This window comes from Arachis duranensis, chromosome 10 (assembly GCF_000817695.3).
Source record: "Arachis duranensis cultivar V14167 chromosome 10, aradu.V14167.gnm2.J7QH, whole genome shotgun sequence".
NCBI classification, from domain to species: Eukaryota; Viridiplantae; Streptophyta; class Magnoliopsida; order Fabales; family Fabaceae; genus Arachis; species Arachis duranensis.
Window position 1 is genome coordinate 50,470,335 of NC_029781.3, and position 16,471 is coordinate 50,486,805.

General features: G+C 42.7%; 2 protein-coding genes and 1 non-coding gene across 3 annotated transcripts; all 3 read right to left on the reverse strand.

The window, feature by feature from the left end:
• Positions 1-3,449: 3,449 nt before the first annotated feature.
• On the reverse strand, positions 3,450-4,004 carry LOC107469959 (uncharacterized). The gene has a single exon (XM_016089340.3). It carries the CDS (start codon positions 4,002-4,004, stop codon positions 3,450-3,452), a length of 555 nt encoding a protein of 184 aa, XP_015944826.3.
• Positions 4,005-6,073: 2,069 nt separating this feature from the next.
• LOC110276866 (uncharacterized) lies at positions 6,074-10,988 on the reverse strand. Its single transcript, XM_021133968.1, has 4 exons — positions 10,958-10,988; positions 10,719-10,845; positions 7,654-8,531; positions 6,074-7,536 (listed from the first exon to the last, which is right to left on the reverse strand). The coding sequence occupies exons 1-4, from the start codon at positions 10,986-10,988 to the stop codon at positions 6,074-6,076; spliced, it is 2,499 nt and encodes an 832-aa protein (XP_020989627.1).
• A 4,595-nt stretch (positions 10,989-15,583) lies between these two features.
• Positions 15,584-15,691, reverse strand: LOC127743669 (small nucleolar RNA R71). The gene has a single exon (XR_008005053.1). It is a non-coding gene; the product is annotated as a small nucleolar RNA R71 (small nucleolar RNA).
• Between the last annotated feature and the right edge of the window lie 780 nt (positions 15,692-16,471).

Here is a 16,471-nt window from a genome sequence, read left to right on the forward strand (position 1 = left end):
CAGTCCTTTTTGGTCTCTGAATCAGATTTTTGCTCAGGTCCCTCAATTTCAGCCAGAAAATACCTGAAATCACAGAAAAACACACAAACTCATAGTAAAGTCCAGAAAAGTGAATTTTAACTAAAAACTAATAAAAATATACTAAAAACTAACTAGATCATACCAAAAACATACTAAAAACAATGCCAAAAAGCATACAAATTATCCGCTCATCAGCATGCCAGCTGGGCTGGGCTGTAACAGTGCCCCCAACGCGCTAGCTATGGCCGTGAGCGCCGTTGTTGGCGCGTTCTGTTCCCTTCTGCGTGTTGTCACTTTGTCGGTCCCCGCGGCCAAAACGCTCCTCTCGTGCGCGTGTGGGCTTCGTCGCTTTCAAGGAAGCGCTATTTCTCGCCTTGTTTTTTGAGCTAGGCATTTAATGCTCATTATGGGTTATTTAAAACTTGCGTGAAATGACCATGTTACCCCTACCTTTCGCGCTTCTTGAATTATTTACAGTTCAATTTCTTTTCTGCCTCACACTTTGCTTTTCGAGTCCACAACCGCTTCTTCTTCCTCTCTGTCTCCCATTTTCTCATTCTTCTGCATTTTCCCTTTTTCACTTTCAAAATTCCTTGCTGTGATACCTGAGTGCTGACGCATTTGCTTCTTCTTGTTTTCTTTCGAATCAGTACAATCATCCTGGTAATCATCCTGTGGCCTTACTTTACTGTTCATGCCTCTGCATGCATGTTGTCTCTCTGATTGATTTGCATGTTGGATAACATTAGCGTTAAGTAGGCGTATTAGGGGGGTTACCATTCCAGTACATTAGTTTTTAGGATTCATTTAAGATTTGCTAGGAGTTGCTTTGGTCATGCTTGGTTGTAGTCATTGAATAGGCAAGATGTAGTTTTTGGGCCAGTTCCGAACTCCCGATCTCGTAGACTAACTGAGTGGTACCCCCACTGTAGGTATGGCCCAATGCCCTGTTACACGGGTTCCTGTCGCAAGAGTGGCTTACAACTGGTACGCTTGGGTAACTTCGGACGTGAAAGACTCCCCTAACCAAATGGCCGAATAGGAGCTCGCAGAGTTCCGACAAGCCTAGTACTTATGTGGCGGAACCGACGAGGAAGCCAACTATGTGGTCTACGTCCCCGCTGCTCATGAGCGGATATATGAACTCAACCTACACTCCCCGCGGATTACCGATTGAATTTGGTTCTATAAGGCAACGTTTACCCAATTGGGGGTTGGTATCCCCTTCTCCCCCTTTCAGATGGCGCTGCTCAATAGATGTAACGTAGCGCTGTCCCAATTGCATCCGAACAGTTGGGCTTCCATCTGCTGTTTCGAGATGGTGTGTGAGTATCTAGACCTGCTGGTCTATGTGGAGGTTTTCCTTTATCTCTTTACCCTGACGAACCCTTCCAAGGAAGGGAAGGCCAAAAAGGGGTTTATGTCGTTCCGGTCTGCTCAAGGTCGGAGGATCTTTGGCTTGTTCGAGGATTCATACCATGGATCCAAGGACAAATATTTTAAGGTTCGTCTTGCTAAAGGTCGGCATCCATTTTGGCTGACGTTGGAAGGGGAAAGGCACATCCTGACCTACTGGAGTTTCAGGGCGGGGGCCAACGCCTTCAATAAGGTCACTTACAAGGAGTTGCCTCCCAAAAATAAGAGAGTTGTCGACGTGTTGTTAGCCGTCTTTTCAAAAAATCATGTAACCCCCAGCTCCTCATGGGTGATCAGGACGTCGCTAGAAACTACATTTGTGAGTGGTTTTAACTTGGGTTTCTTGAACTACTATTTTTATTCGCTTTCCCGATTTCACGACTAACGGGTCTTGTTGTTTTGTTATAGTAGGAATGTCTACCAAGGTGACAGAACTTGATGCCTTATTCAACACGTTCCTTGGTGGTGATAGTGACGACGAACACCAGGAGGTGACTCCCAAAAATAATAAGAATCAGAAGGCGCCTCCCCATAACGCCGCTGATGTGCTCCCTCATAATACTGTTGATGCCCAGACTCCGTCCCAAGCCTCCCAAGGTAAAATGATCGGGACAAGCGCTGGCTCGGGTCCTCGGCCTGAACCCGAGGAAGAGGAGGTGATTGTCGTGGCCAACCTGAAGAAGAGGAAACCATCTGCCAGCCTCGAAGGAGCTCTTACGGTGATGGAGAAAAACTTCGATGCCGGAAACTTCATTGATTCCCAATTGCTTCCCGGCACGGAGGACTTCTTCCATGGTGGGGATCTCTCCTCACAAGCAAGGTGGATGTATCGTACCTTGCTCCGGGGAGCCTCCATAGCGAGAAAAGTGGAATTAGCTTTGGCGGGGATGCAATCCTTGCAGAACAAGCTTGAGTCTTCTGTCCAGGCAAATAACAAATACAAAGTTGAAGTAGAATCGCTTCGGCAACAGTTAGCCAGCGCAGAGCAGATGGCCAAGGCTGCCGAAGAAAAGGCCACGATTGCTGAGGAGAAAGTGAAGACTTCCGATGTTGCGATTTCCTGTCTGACCAAGCGAGAGCTCACTTTGGAGGGTCAGGTCAAGGTAGCTCAAGGTCGGTAGCCGGGTTAGAGAAAGAGCGTGACGAGGCCGCTTTATTGGCCAAGACTGCCTAGGTTGAAGCTGCTGATTTAAAAAAGAAGTATAAAGAAACTGTGAAGCAGGGTAAAAACCCCATCTTGATGACCGAGGAAGCCCTTAAAGCCCAAGTGAAGGTGGTAGCTCCTGAATTCGATACGTCGGCTATTAGGGATGGTAAGATTGTTGATTTGCTTAGGAAGTAAGCTTTGTAACCTTGTGAATTTTTTAAGGTCTTTATGGTTTTGTGAACTTTGTACCTTTTGGGTTGATGTTGTGAACGTTGGCCGTTTGGTCGGCTTTTATTTGGTGACTTCCTTTATATTTTGTCACCGTTTTGTTGGTATTGTCTTACTTGCTTATTTACCATTATGTTGGTAACTGTCGTAGCTAGGTCGTGGCTTTTACTGTTGTTATGGCCACTCATTATGATGTGTTGCTCTTGTTGGTCTCCCGGGGTGATCAGTCCTGGGCTACCGCGTTACCGTAATGTTTATTCGATATAACAAACTTGTTATCAATATAGAATGTAAAATGGAAGAAAAAGTTCAATCAAGAAGTGAATACTATTCGCTAATTAGTTAGGCATAAGTAATAACAAAGGATTGACAAAGGTAGAAGATTCATCATAGGATAATGCGGATCTTACTGAGCCTGGCAGGCCGTGTAGTCGGTGTGCTCGGTCTAGGAATAAAATCTTCTTAAGTTACTCGCGTTCCATATTCTCGGGACTTCTTTGCCATCCTGTCGTTCTAACTTGTAGGCGCCCTTTCCGATTACCTCTTTTATCCTATATGGGATTTCCCAATTGGATGCCAACTTTCCTTCTCCTGGCGTCGGTGGACCGATATTGTTACGCTGTAAAACCAGTTCATTCTACTCAAATTTCCTTTTGAGTACTTTGGCATTGTAGCATAGAGCCATTCTTTGTTTCAGGGCCGCTTCCGACAAGTTGGCTACCTCCCTAGCCTTGTCTACTAGGTCTTTTTTCATGGCTTCCTCGACTCCCCCCAAGATCAGTTGCGGGCTCAGCTCACCGATCTCCACAGGTATTATCGCATCTACCCCGTAAATAAGGCGAAAAGGAGTCTCCCCGGTAGATGATTGCTGGGTTGTGCGGTAGGACCAGAGGACCGAGGCCAACTCGTCTGCCCACGCCCCTATCTTGTGGTTAAGTCGTTTTTTGAGGCCTTGCAAGATGACTTTGTTAGCGGCCTCGACTTGGCCGTTAGTCTCGGAGTGTTCAACTGACGAGAACCTTTGCTTAATGCCCAAGCCGGCCAGGAATTCTCCAAACTTTTTGTCAGCAAACTGGGTGCCGTTATCCGAGACGACGACCTCTGGGATACCAAATCTGGTTATCACTTGCTCCATATCAACTTTCGGCAGTTGGCCGATGATATGCTGGCTAGTGGCTCGGCCTCTACTCATTTGGTGTAGTAATCGATGACAACGATCAAGTACTTCATCTGCCCGGGTCCCAGCGGAAAGGGTCCCAACAGGTCAACTCCTCATTGCGAAAATGGTCGGGAGGCCATCATAAGGCTAAACTCTGCTGCCGGTGCTTTGTGGAAGTTGGCGTTCTCCTGGCATCTTTTGCATTTTCCCACAAATGGTTTAGAGTCTGCCATCATCGAAGGCCAGTAATAACCAGCCTTGACAAGTTTTCGGGTAAGGGCCTTCCCTCCGACGTGGTGACCACAACATCCCTCGTGGACCTCGCGTAGCACGTAGTCCATTTGGTCGGGATGCAGGAACTTCAACAAGGGTTGGTTAAGCCCTTTCTTAAACAATTGGCCCTGTATTACGGTATACTTGGCTGCTTCTCTTCTTGTCCCTCTTGTCATTTTCTCGTCACTGGAGAGTTTACCGCTCTCCAAGAAGTCAGTAATCGCGTCCATCAATGAGGGGCTTGAGCGGGCAAGGTGTAAGGTCACTGCTGGCTCCTTCATCAGGATGAGGGATTGGTTGCCCATTCCCGGCTTCGTGCTTGCCAGCTTTGACATAAGGCCAACCCTTATGTTTTTCTCCCTAGGGACATGTTGCACGGTGACCTCATCGAACTCCTACTTGTTGACTTGTTCCAAGTACTTTTGTAGCAGTGAGTCCCTAGCTTGGTATGTCCCATTGACCTGTGACGTGACGATCTGGGAGCCGCTACACACTTCTACTTTGGTGGCCTCAACCTCCCTTGCCAGATGGAGGTTGCCAAGGAGAGCCTCGTATTCTGCTTGATTGTTGGATACGGGGAAGTCGAACTTGATCGAATGCTCGTACACGAGTCATTTAGGACTTTCCAGAATGATTCCTGCTCCTCCGAACGTTTGGTTGGAGGCTCCATCTACGTGGTGCTTCCACCATGTGTTCAGGTTACCGGGAAGAACTCATGTGACCTCAACTAGGAAATCCGCCCATGCTTGGGCCTTGATGGCGTGTCTAGGCTCATAGTGCAGGTCATATTGGGACAGCTCAATGGCCCAGGCCATCATCCGACCCGCCAGGTCGGGTTTATGCAAGACCTGTCGGATTGCCTGGTCTGTTCTTATTGTTATCGAGTGCCCTTAAAAGTATTGTCGGAGCCTGCGGGACGAGGTCAGCAGCGCGTAAGCAAGTTTTTCTAACTTGCTATATCTCAACTCTGCCCTTTGTAGCACTTTGCTTACGAAGTAGACCGACTGCTGAACTTTTCCCTCTTCTCACAACAAGATTGCCGCCAGGGCCTCGTCTATCACTGCCAAGTACAAGAATAGCATTTCCTCGTTTTTGGGCTTACCGAGGACTGGGGGTGACGAGATGATTCTATTGAAGTGATCGAGAGATTCTTTGCAAACCGGGGTCCATTCAAATGCGATCCCTTTCTTCATCAAGTTAAAGAAAGGGAGGGCTTTGGCAGCCGATGCGCCGAGAAATCGGGATAGTGCCAAGAAATCGGGATAGCACCGTTAACCTTACGGCCAGTCTCTGCACGTCCTTTACGCTTCTGGGGTTTGCATCTGTAGGACCGCCTCACACTTTTTCGGATTGGCTTCTACTCCTCTCTGGGTTATCATGAATCCCAAGAATTTCTTGGCCTCCATAGCGAAAGTGCACTTGAGTGGGTTCAGCCTCATACCGTGTCGCCGAAGAGCTGCGAACATGCTTTCTAAGTGACCAATGAGGTCGCCGGCCTTGATGGTTTTCACTAGGATGTCGTCTACGTAGACTTCCACCGTTTTGCCGATGAGATCACAGAATATCTTGTTCATCAGCCTTTGATACGTGACTCCCGCATTCTTCAGCCCAAAGGGCATCACCTTCTAGCAATACATTCCCCCTGGCGTTATGAACGCCGTCTTTTCTTCATCTGGCCGATGCATCAGGATTTGGTTATACCCTGAATAGGCATCCATGAAGCTGATCATTGGGGCAGGCTTTGTTGAGGTCAGAGTAGTCTATGCACATCCTTCACTTTCTGCTGGGCTTCCTGTCCAAGACAACGTTTGACAGCCATGTTGAGTACTCTACTCCTGGATGAACTCCGCTTGCAAGAGGTCAGCCGTCTGTCTGGCCACCTCATCGGCTCTTTCCTGGGACATTTTCCTTCTTCTCTGTGCTGCCAGCTTGGCGTCCGCTCTCATGGCCAGGTGATGCGACATGAGCTCGGGGTCAATACCTGGCATGTCGGCTGGCGTCCACGCGAACAGGTCGCCGTTTTTCCAAATCACTTCCACCAATGGCTCCTTTACTTCATAAGGAAGGTTTCTATTCACGAAGGTGAACTTTGCCTCCGAGTAGCCGATCCTGATCTTCTCGAGGTCTCCCTCGGGCTCTGGCCTGGGCTTGTCCTCAATTCTTGCATCTAGGTCGGCTAAGAAGACTCCAGCTGCTTCTTTGGATTTCTTCCTTAGGGAAAGGCTGGCGTTGTCGCAGGCGACTGCCTTCTCTAAATCTCCCTGGATGGATCCAATCAACCCGTTATCAGAAACAAACTTCATCACCAGCAACTTAGTGTAAATTATTGCTCCGAGTTCATTGATGGTTTCTCTTCCCATTATGATGTTGTATGCTGTAGAGTCCCTTAGGACGACGAACTCCGGCATTACGGTCCTCCTCACTGGACCTCTGCCTATGGAGACCGGCAAAGAAATTATCCCATCCGACTTGATGAAGTGATCTCCAAGACCGACCACACCGTGTTCGTGGGTCTTCAAGTCGGCATCTCGTAGATCTAAGGCATCAAACACATTGCGGAATATGATGTTTGAATCTGTGCCAATGTCCACCAGGATTCGCTTAACCAGTCCGGTTCCAACTCTTGCTGTGATCACCATAGGAGGGTTTTCTTGCATGCCTTCAATCCACTGGTTTTTAGGTCCGAACGAGATTAGCGGTACTTTCCCGGGGGAAGGTGTGGTTCTCGATGAGGATACTGCCAAGACTTTGGCATCCTTTCTGCACGCCGATCTCGACCTGGGTGCAGCATCCCTTTCGACCACGACATTCACCACCGTGAGTCCCTGTTTGCTGTCCTCCTCTGGTTCCCTCTTTTGCCTTACGACTCTGTCTTTGTCCTCGGGCCGATCTCTATCTCTCCTTCTCGGCTCTCTTATGAGATGGGATAGTTCCGCCAGCTTTCCGTCTCGGATTGCATGTTCCAAGGCGTCTTTGAGATCAAAACAGTCTTGGGTCTTATGACCGAAGCCCTTATGGTAATCACAATAGAGGCTCTTGTTTCCCCCGGTCCTGTCCTTGAGAGGTCGGGGCTTCGACAGGATACCCTTATCGGCTATTTGTTGATAGACCTCCACAATTGGGGCGGCTAGGGGGGTATAATTGGTGAACTTGCCAACCCGGGGAAACGGCCTGGAGTTTTTGGTCGGGACTCCGTCCTTGGAGTGCTCCTCAAGCCTCTCTCTGCTGCTGTACTGTCGAGGCTGGTTGTAGGTAGGCTGCCGCTTGTTGGCCGTCACTACCTGGCTGACTTCTTCATTATTGATATACTCCCTCGCCACGTTCTAGATTTTCTGCATCGTACGCACGGGTTTGGTGGTAAGATGCTTCCTGAAATCCTCGTTTAGCAACCCGTTGGTTAAACATAAACTAGCCACCGAGTCGGTTAAGTCGTCGATCTCTAGGCACTCGTCGTTGAACCTGTCTGGGTATTTCCTGGTCGGCTTTCTGGTTCTTTGTGTTATGCCAAGGAGGTTGATCGGGTGTTTCGCCTTAACGATACGGGTAGTAAACTGGCTTAGGAAGGCTTGGGTAATGTCTCCGAAGGTCGTTATAGAGGCCTGAGGGAGGCCGTTGAACCATCGTATCGCCAAGCTTGCTAAAGTGACCTGGAAGGCGCGGCATCTGACTTCGTCACCGACCCCTTCCAAGTTCATCTTGGCCTCGAAGGTCGTCAGATGTTCTTGGGGATCTTGGGTCCCATCGTACCGCATGTTGGTCGGCTTATCAAAGTGCTTCGAAAGTCGGACCTCGAGGATCGAGTGGTGGAAAGGGGTTACTCCCATGATCACAGGTTGTTGGCTTCTCCTCGCCCTTTCTCCACCGTCCTCTCCGCGTGACCGGTTTCTCCTTGGTCTTTCTCTAGAGCCTTCGCGATGCGTTCGGGTATATACCAAGGGTTCTCGCCATCTTCTCGGCGCTTCTCTACTTTCTTCTTGGCTCTTGGGTTCCGATTCGGGGCTCGGAGTACGCCTGGAGTGACTACTTCGAGGGCTTCCTTCCCTTCTTTGGGAGGGTCGGGAATGCTCTAAACTTGGCGTTGATTGGCGACGCTCCCTGACTGCCACTTTCCGTTCCAGGTTCTGCACTCTATGGCGCAGCTCCTGGATTATTCTGGCTCTATCGCTACCGGTTCCTCCAAAGGGTCGCTTCTCGGGCTGCCTCGGCGGGGATCTGATGCGCTCGTGCTGGGAACCCCCGAGGTTGCCCCTCCTTCCATTCTCCGTGGGTTGCCCCCATCGTCTACCGCTACAGGCTCCAAAATAAAATCTATGTCATCCGTTTATCCCCACAGACGGCGCCAATATTCGGTCGGTCGTAGTACCGGACGGGTCGGATTGTTCCCTTGTGAGTTGGTGGGGATGAGCTGGGATCTGGATCGGGCGCGTGGGTAGACGAGGTCACGAGCTCTTTGAGTATTGAAAAGGTGGGGGTGTCACCTGCAAAGACACTCCAACGTCCAAGTCAGAAGTGAGCAGGTGATTTTTGGAGAAAAGGGTGTGATGACGTATCTTGGGGGAGGGGTAGGACCCTCTCCATATATACCCTGTTAGTAGTGCGGACCCCACAGAAGAGGTCTCCTTCCAAGAAACTTCCTCTCCCAGCTGTCATGTGGTTGGCAGCAGGAGTGCAGGTGTCCGGATCGCTGCCCCGATATGAGACAGCCTCTCAGGTCAAATCGTCCCGTGTGCAAAACCGGATTAACATGCCAATTGGATTGGACCGTAACAGTTTCAAATATTATATGTGATCCTCACTTGTACGAAGTTTCAATTTTTTAAAGGGCAAATGTTCACTTTAATTTTTATAAATATAGATTTGAATTATTTTAACTTTTATACCGTGTACAAATTAAAACAATTTTTGTAAATCCTAAAAGTGAGTCAAATTAGTGCATTTTGACATAGATATTGATGTCATATTGTCATCCGTAGGTAATTTGCTTAGGACAAAGCTGGTCAAAACACCGCGTCATAGGGTGGCACCTAAGCTAAATAAAAGTCGTAAAAGATCCCATTGCATTTGCATAAGTACAATAATGTTGACTAGCCAATCTTCACACGTTGGAATTCAACAGGGCGATGCCAATTTTTTGACCTAGTCGTGTTCTCGTGTGTGTTCCTAAACAGTGAATAACATTCACTTACAAAAATGAAAATTTGCAAGCTTTGCTACCAAATTCAACTACTGCTTTTATAATATAAAAACCATATATCATTGACTTAGCGCGTTTAATTTATTATCTGGAGTGCAAATTGCCAAATTGATCCCGAACCCTTATTATTATTAGATTATATAAAAGCCATATTTGAATGCTTTCCATGTTTTAAGACATGTGTGATTTAGATGTCAATTCATCGGTTGGATTCGGAATTTAGGATTAGGATGCAATAATTAATATGTTCTTTGTGGAATACGTAATAACACTATAATGATGGCAAAGGTATTAATATATCTTTTACCTTATGGATGAGACGGTATATTATTTTGAGAGTTGCAAGTTCATCATACCTTAAGAACGCTCATTAAAGTAGTTTTTAATTTTTAAAAATGGCTAAATTAATTTTTAAATTTACAAATTATAAATCTTCATTCGTTCCTAATCAGTGCTGGTATGGAATATTACAGTGCTAGCATAGCATTCTCTTAATGTGATTAAGATTTTAGAATGATCTAATAGGTATTTCAAATTAATTAATTTGGCTTATTTAATTTAAGTGGCACATGTATTATTATTATTATTATTATTATTATTATTATTATTATTATTTAGCTAACATGTATCCTACTAGGATACAGGATAAAACTACAATTAACACTACAAGAAAAACATCCATTCAAGTACATTTGAAAAGTGTAGGCAAAAGTGAAAAAAAAATGATGTCTTAAACTACGGCTACGCTTTTTGGGCTACGGCTACGTTTTTTGGGGTAATTCCTATTCGGCTGTTGCCTATTCTCAAAGGCTACGCTTTTCAGCACCAAGGGCTACGCTTTTGGCGTTTGGGAATAGGCTACGCTTTTCAACTGATGCTGTCCAGGACCAAAGGCTACGCTTTTCAGCTTCCATTTTTACCAGAATAGGCTACACTTTTCAATGCTACTACATCACTTGTAAAACGTAGCCGCATTGTATATTATAGCTACTCTATATAAGTGTAGCCCTAAGTCCTTTTAAATATTATAAAATAAAATTAAACACATAATTATACTAAATAATTTTTTTAAATAATAAAAATCATCTTTACACAATTCAAAAACATAATCTTAAGAAGAGATAATTTAAGTCACATGAAACTTATATCACATATCAATTAAAATGCAAAGTTTGTACTCTATATCCGAAAAAAACTTAACAAACAAAAAATCATTAATCTTCTAATCTCGGCATAATGACTAAAAAATATTCTAAAGCATCTTCAAATTCTTCTCAAACACATCTTTTTCATGATGGTCTTCATCACCATCAAAAAAACTCTTGCCCTTAACAATTGTATCAGCGTTCATTCCCTTGTTCATTCCAGCAAGAACTAATTTCCAAGCAGTTACTGCCCTGCTTATAGCTGCAGATTATCATAATTCAAAAAGAGAAGCATGTAAGGATTTTGCATACTGATTCACCACCATACGCAATCAATACAAGATTATGTTGAAGGAAATGACGGGTCTACTTACAAATATTCTTTTGACCATTCTCACGACACATGAAGAAAACAAAATGAAGAAAACAAAATCATAGAACCGAATGAATTCTAAAAAGTCTGCCTGGTAAGAGCAACAAATGAATCACATGTTCCAATTGCAAGTATCAGATTAAAGATTAAAAATACAAGAAAACAAACTTGTTGCTTTTCTATTATTCTCATTAAAGCTGAATGCTAAATTCACAAAATCATGCCAATCAGCTTAATTTCAAGTGCAAAAGGAAAAAACGGCGTTGTCTCAAAGAGTAAAGTGAGAATCATCAACCTAAATTGTAAAATTAAAAATGAATTGAGACAGATATATCAATTTTGCACCAATATCCAAAATGCAAAAGGAAAAACCATAAAGTAAATAAAACTGTGCTCTTTACATTGTTATTTAATCATGTCACTCAATCAAACATAACACAACAAAACAAAACAAAAAATTTTTTGGGGGTACCAATAATGGTAGGAAAAACCATGGAAGCTGGAAAACAACATAACTAAGGGTAAATTAGAAAAACAAAGAAAGAAAAGAAAAGAACATTGCTCACAAAAGCTAAATAGAATTGAGGGTGTATTATTGAAAAGATATATGTATAGTTAACTAGTCTAGCCATTTAAAAAGTAAATAAAAAACAATCTTTTTAAATGAAAGCTAAGAATCCCAATTCTATAGTCCTAGATTGCATTGAAGCCATGTGAAAAATTGGTCAATTACCTTGATAAAGGACATCATCATCAACGTCATCATCTGCTTGAAAGTTATCAGTTTTGCACTTGATATTCAACCACTTATTGACCAATGTCTTGGGCCATGAAAGCTTCACTAAATAAAGGAGAGTAAGCAATTTATTAACCAAAGATGAAAGTTCAGAAGAAACAGAATAAAAGGGCTATAAAAAGCTCACCTTATCCAAATTATCAATGTGAACAAAACCAGGAGAACTTGTTTGATTACTTACTTTAACTGAGATAAAAGCTGAATCTGAATTATATATCAGCAGAAACACCACAAGAGAAGGATGATGAGCGGATAATTTATACGCTTTTTGGCATTGTTTTTAGTATGTTTTTAGTATGTTTTAGTTAGTTTTTATTATATTTTTATTAGTTTTTATTTAAAATTCACTTTTCTGGACTTTACTATGAGTTTGTGTATTTTTCTATGATTTTAGTATTTTCTGGCTGAAATTGAGGGACCTGAGCAAAAATCTGATCCAGAGACTGAAAGAGGACTGCAGATGCTGTTAGATTCTGACCTCCCTTCACTCGAAGTAAAATTTCTGGAGCTACAGAAGCCCAATTGGCGCGTTCTCAATTGCGTTAGAAAGTAGACATCTAGGGATTTCCAGCAATATATAATAGTCTATACTTTGCCCGAGATTTGATGGTCCAAACAGGCGTTCCAAGTCAGCTCAAGAATTATGGCGTTTAACGCCGGAACTGGCACAGAAGTGGGAGTTAAACGCCCAAACTGGCACAAAAGCTGGCGTTTAACTCTAAGAAGAGTCTCTACACATGAAAGCTTCAATGCTCAGCCCAAGCACACACCAAGTGGACCCGGAAGTGGATTTTTATGTCATTTACTCATTTCTGTAAACCCTAAGCTACTAGTTCCCTATAAATAAGACCTTTTGCTGTTGTATTTTCATCTTGGTTCTTCTGGTTCCCTCTCTGCGGCCAAAGCCAATGATCACCATTATCACTTATGTATTTTCAATGGTGGAGTTTCTACACACCATAGATTAAGGTGTGGAGCTCTGCTGTACCTCGAGTATTAATGCAATTACTATTGTTCTTCTATTCAATTCAGCTTATTCTTGTTCTAAGATACTCATTCGCAGCCAAGAACATGATGAATGTGATGATTATGTGACGCTCATCATCATTCTCACTNNGAAGGTCTAAACCTTGTCTGTGGTATTCTGAGTAGGATTCAGGGATTGAATGACTGTGACGAGTTTCAAACTCGCGATTGTGGGGCATTAGTGACAGACGCAAAAGAATCACTGGATTCTATTCCGACATGATCGAGAACCGACAGATGAATAGCCGTGCTATGACAGAGCACGTTGAACATTTTCACTGAGAGGACGGGACTGTAGCCATTGACAACGGTGATGCCCAACATATAGCTTGCCATGGAAAGCAGTAAGAAGGATTGGATGAAGACAGTAGGAAAGCAGAGAGACTGAAGGGACAAAGCATCTCCATACGCTTATCTGAAATTCTCACCAATGAATTACATAAGTATCTCTATCTTTATTTTATGTTTTATTCTTCTTTTAATTATCAATCCTCCATAACCATTTTAATCCGCCTGACTAAGAATTTCAAGATGACCATAGCTTGCTTCATACCAACAATCTCCGAGGGATTGACCCTTACTCGCGTAAGGTTTATTACTTGGACGACCCAGTGCACTTGCTGGCTAGTTGTGCAAAGTTGTGATAAAGAGTTGAGATTGCAATTGAGCGTACCATGTTGATGGCGCCATTGATGATCACAATTTCGTGCACCGAGTTTTTGGCGCCGTTGCCAGGGATTGTTTGAGTATGGACAAGTGACGGTTCATCTTGTTGCTTAGATTAGGTATTGTTCTTCAGAGTTCTTAAGAATGAATTCTAGAGTTTCAGATGATGTTTTCATCATCACCAAAGCTGATTGATTTTCATCAATTTAGCTCTTGAATGTAATGTCCTGTTGAAGCTTGGCTAGCCATGTCTAATCTCTTTAGACTAAAGCTTTAGACTAACATTGCATGATTCCTGGAAATTCTTATTAAGAATTTTGATATCCTTATTTTCTTTTCCACTCAATTTTCGAAAAATCCAAAAAAATTATAAAATCTTAAAATCAAAAATATTTTTATGCTTCTTGGTTGAGTCTAGTGTCTAATTTTATGTTTGGTGTCAATTGCATGTCTTTATTCTCCTAATTTTCGAAAATCACATGCATTATGTTCTTCATTGATCTTCAAGTTGTTTTTGATGATTTTCTTGCTCTGATCTTTAGATTCTCTTGTCTTGAGTGTTTTGTTATTTCTCATGTGCATTCTCAATTTGTTAGTGTCAATAGTATACAAACTTCTAAGTTTGGTGTCTTGCATGCATTGTTTATTTGATTTTAGTTGCATTTTGATTATTCCTCATCATTAAAAATTCAAAAAAATTCTTAATTTGTGTCTTTTCAAGTCAATAATACAAAGAATTGAAGATTCAGAACATGCAGCAGAGGAATTACACAGAAAAAGCTGGGCGTTCAAAACGCCCAGTGAAGAAGGAAAGCTGGCGTTTAAACGCCAGCCAGGGCACCTGGATGGGCGTTTAACGCCCAAAAGGGTAGCATTTTGGGCGTTAAACGCCAGAATGGATACCATTCTGGGCGTTTAACGCTAGGATGGCACAAGAGGGAAGATTTTGTTTTTAATTCATATTTTTTTTCAAGTTTCCATAAGTTTTCAAAATCAAATCTTTTTCAAATCATATCTTTTCAATCATATATTTTCAAAATCAATTTCTTTCCATTTTCAAAAATACTTGCTAACAATTAATGATTTGATTCAACATTTCAGGTATGTTGCCTTTTCTGTTGAGAAAGGTTTAATGTCTGAATCATATCTTTTAAATTTCTTGTTAGCCAAGTCATTAATTTTAAAAATCAAATCTTTTTAAATTGTTTTTCAATCATATCTTTTTAATCACATCTTTTTCAAAATAGTTTTCAATTATATCTTTTTGATTTCTAATTTTAAAATCTTTTTCAAAAATCACTTTATTTCTTTCTTAATCTTAGTTTTCGAAAATCATCAATCAAATTTTCAAAATTTCTTTTAATTGTTTCAAAATCTTTTACTTTATTTTCGAAAATTCTTCCCCTATTCTCACATCCTTCTATTTAAGGACTAACACTCCTCCACTATCAAAAATTCGAACTCTATCTCTCTGGATAAGTTCCAATTCTTCTTATTCTACCTCCTCCTTCTATTCTTCTTTTCCTCTGACATCTCAAGGAATCTCTATACTGTGACATAGATGATTCCATATTTTCTTGTTCTCTTCTCTTTCATATGAGCAGGAGCAAAGACAAAAGCATTCTTGTTGAGGCTGACCCTGAACCTGAAAGGACCTTGAAGTGAAATCTAAGAGAAGCCAAAGCACTACTCTCTGTAGAGGACCTAACAGAGCTCTTCAAAGAAGAAGAAACCATGGCAGCCGAAAACAACAACAATGCCAACAATGCAAGGAAGGTGCTGGGTGACTTTACTGCACCTACTCCCGACATCTATGGGAGAAGCATCTCTATCCCTGCTATTGGAGCAAACAACTTTGAGCTTAAGCCTCAATTAGTTTCTCTAATGCAACAGAATTTCAAGTTTTATGGACTTCCATTGGAAGATCCTCATCTGTTCTTATCTGAATTCTTGCAAATCTGTGACACTGTCAAGACCAATGGGGTTAACCCTGAGGTCTACAGACTTATGCTATTCCCTTTTGCTGTAAGAGATAGAGCTAGGATATGGTTGAGCTCACAACCTAAAGAAAGCCTGAACTCTTGGGAAAAGCTAGTCAATGCCTTCTTGGCAAAGTTCTTTCCACCTCAAAAATTGAGTAAGCTTAGAGTGGAAGTACAAACCTTCAGACAGAAGGAAGGTGAATCCCTTTATGAAGCTTGGGAAAGATACAAACAATTGATCAGAAAGTGTCCTTCTGACATGCTTTCTGAATGGAGCATCATAGGTATCTACTATGATGGTCTGTCTGAACTGTCCAAGATGTCATTGGACAGCTCTGCTGGAGGATCTCTTCATCTGAAGAAGACGCCTGCAGAAGCTCAAGAACTCATTAAAATGGTTGCAAATAACCAATTCATGTACACTTCTGAAAGGAATCCTATGAACAATGGGGCGAATCAGAAGAAAGGAGTTCTTGAGATTGATACTCTGAATGCCATATTGGCTCAGAACAAAATATTGACTCAGCAAGTCAATATGATTTCTCAAAGTCTGTCTGGAATGCAAGCTGCACCAAGCAGTACTAAGGACACTTCATCTGAAGAAGAAGCTTATAATCCTGAGAACCCATCAATGGAAGAGGTGAATTACATGGGAGAACCCTATGGAAACACCTATAATCCTTCATGAAGAAATCATCCAAATCTCTCATAGAAGGATCAACAGAGACCTCAACAAGGTTTCAACAACAATAATGGTGGAAGAAACAGGTTTAGCAATGGCAAGCCTTTTCCATCATCTTCTCAGCAACAGAAAGAGAATTCTAAGCAGAACTCCTCTGACTACGCAACTATAGTCTCTGATCTAATTAAAACCACTCAAAGTTTCATGACTGAAACAAGGTCCTCCATTAGAAATTTGGAGGCACAAGTGGGTCAGCTGAGTAAGAAAGTTACTGAACTCCCTCCTAGTACTCTTCCAAGCAACACAAAAGAGAATCCAAAAGGAGAGTGTAAGGCCATCAACATAGTCGAATTTGGAGAGGAG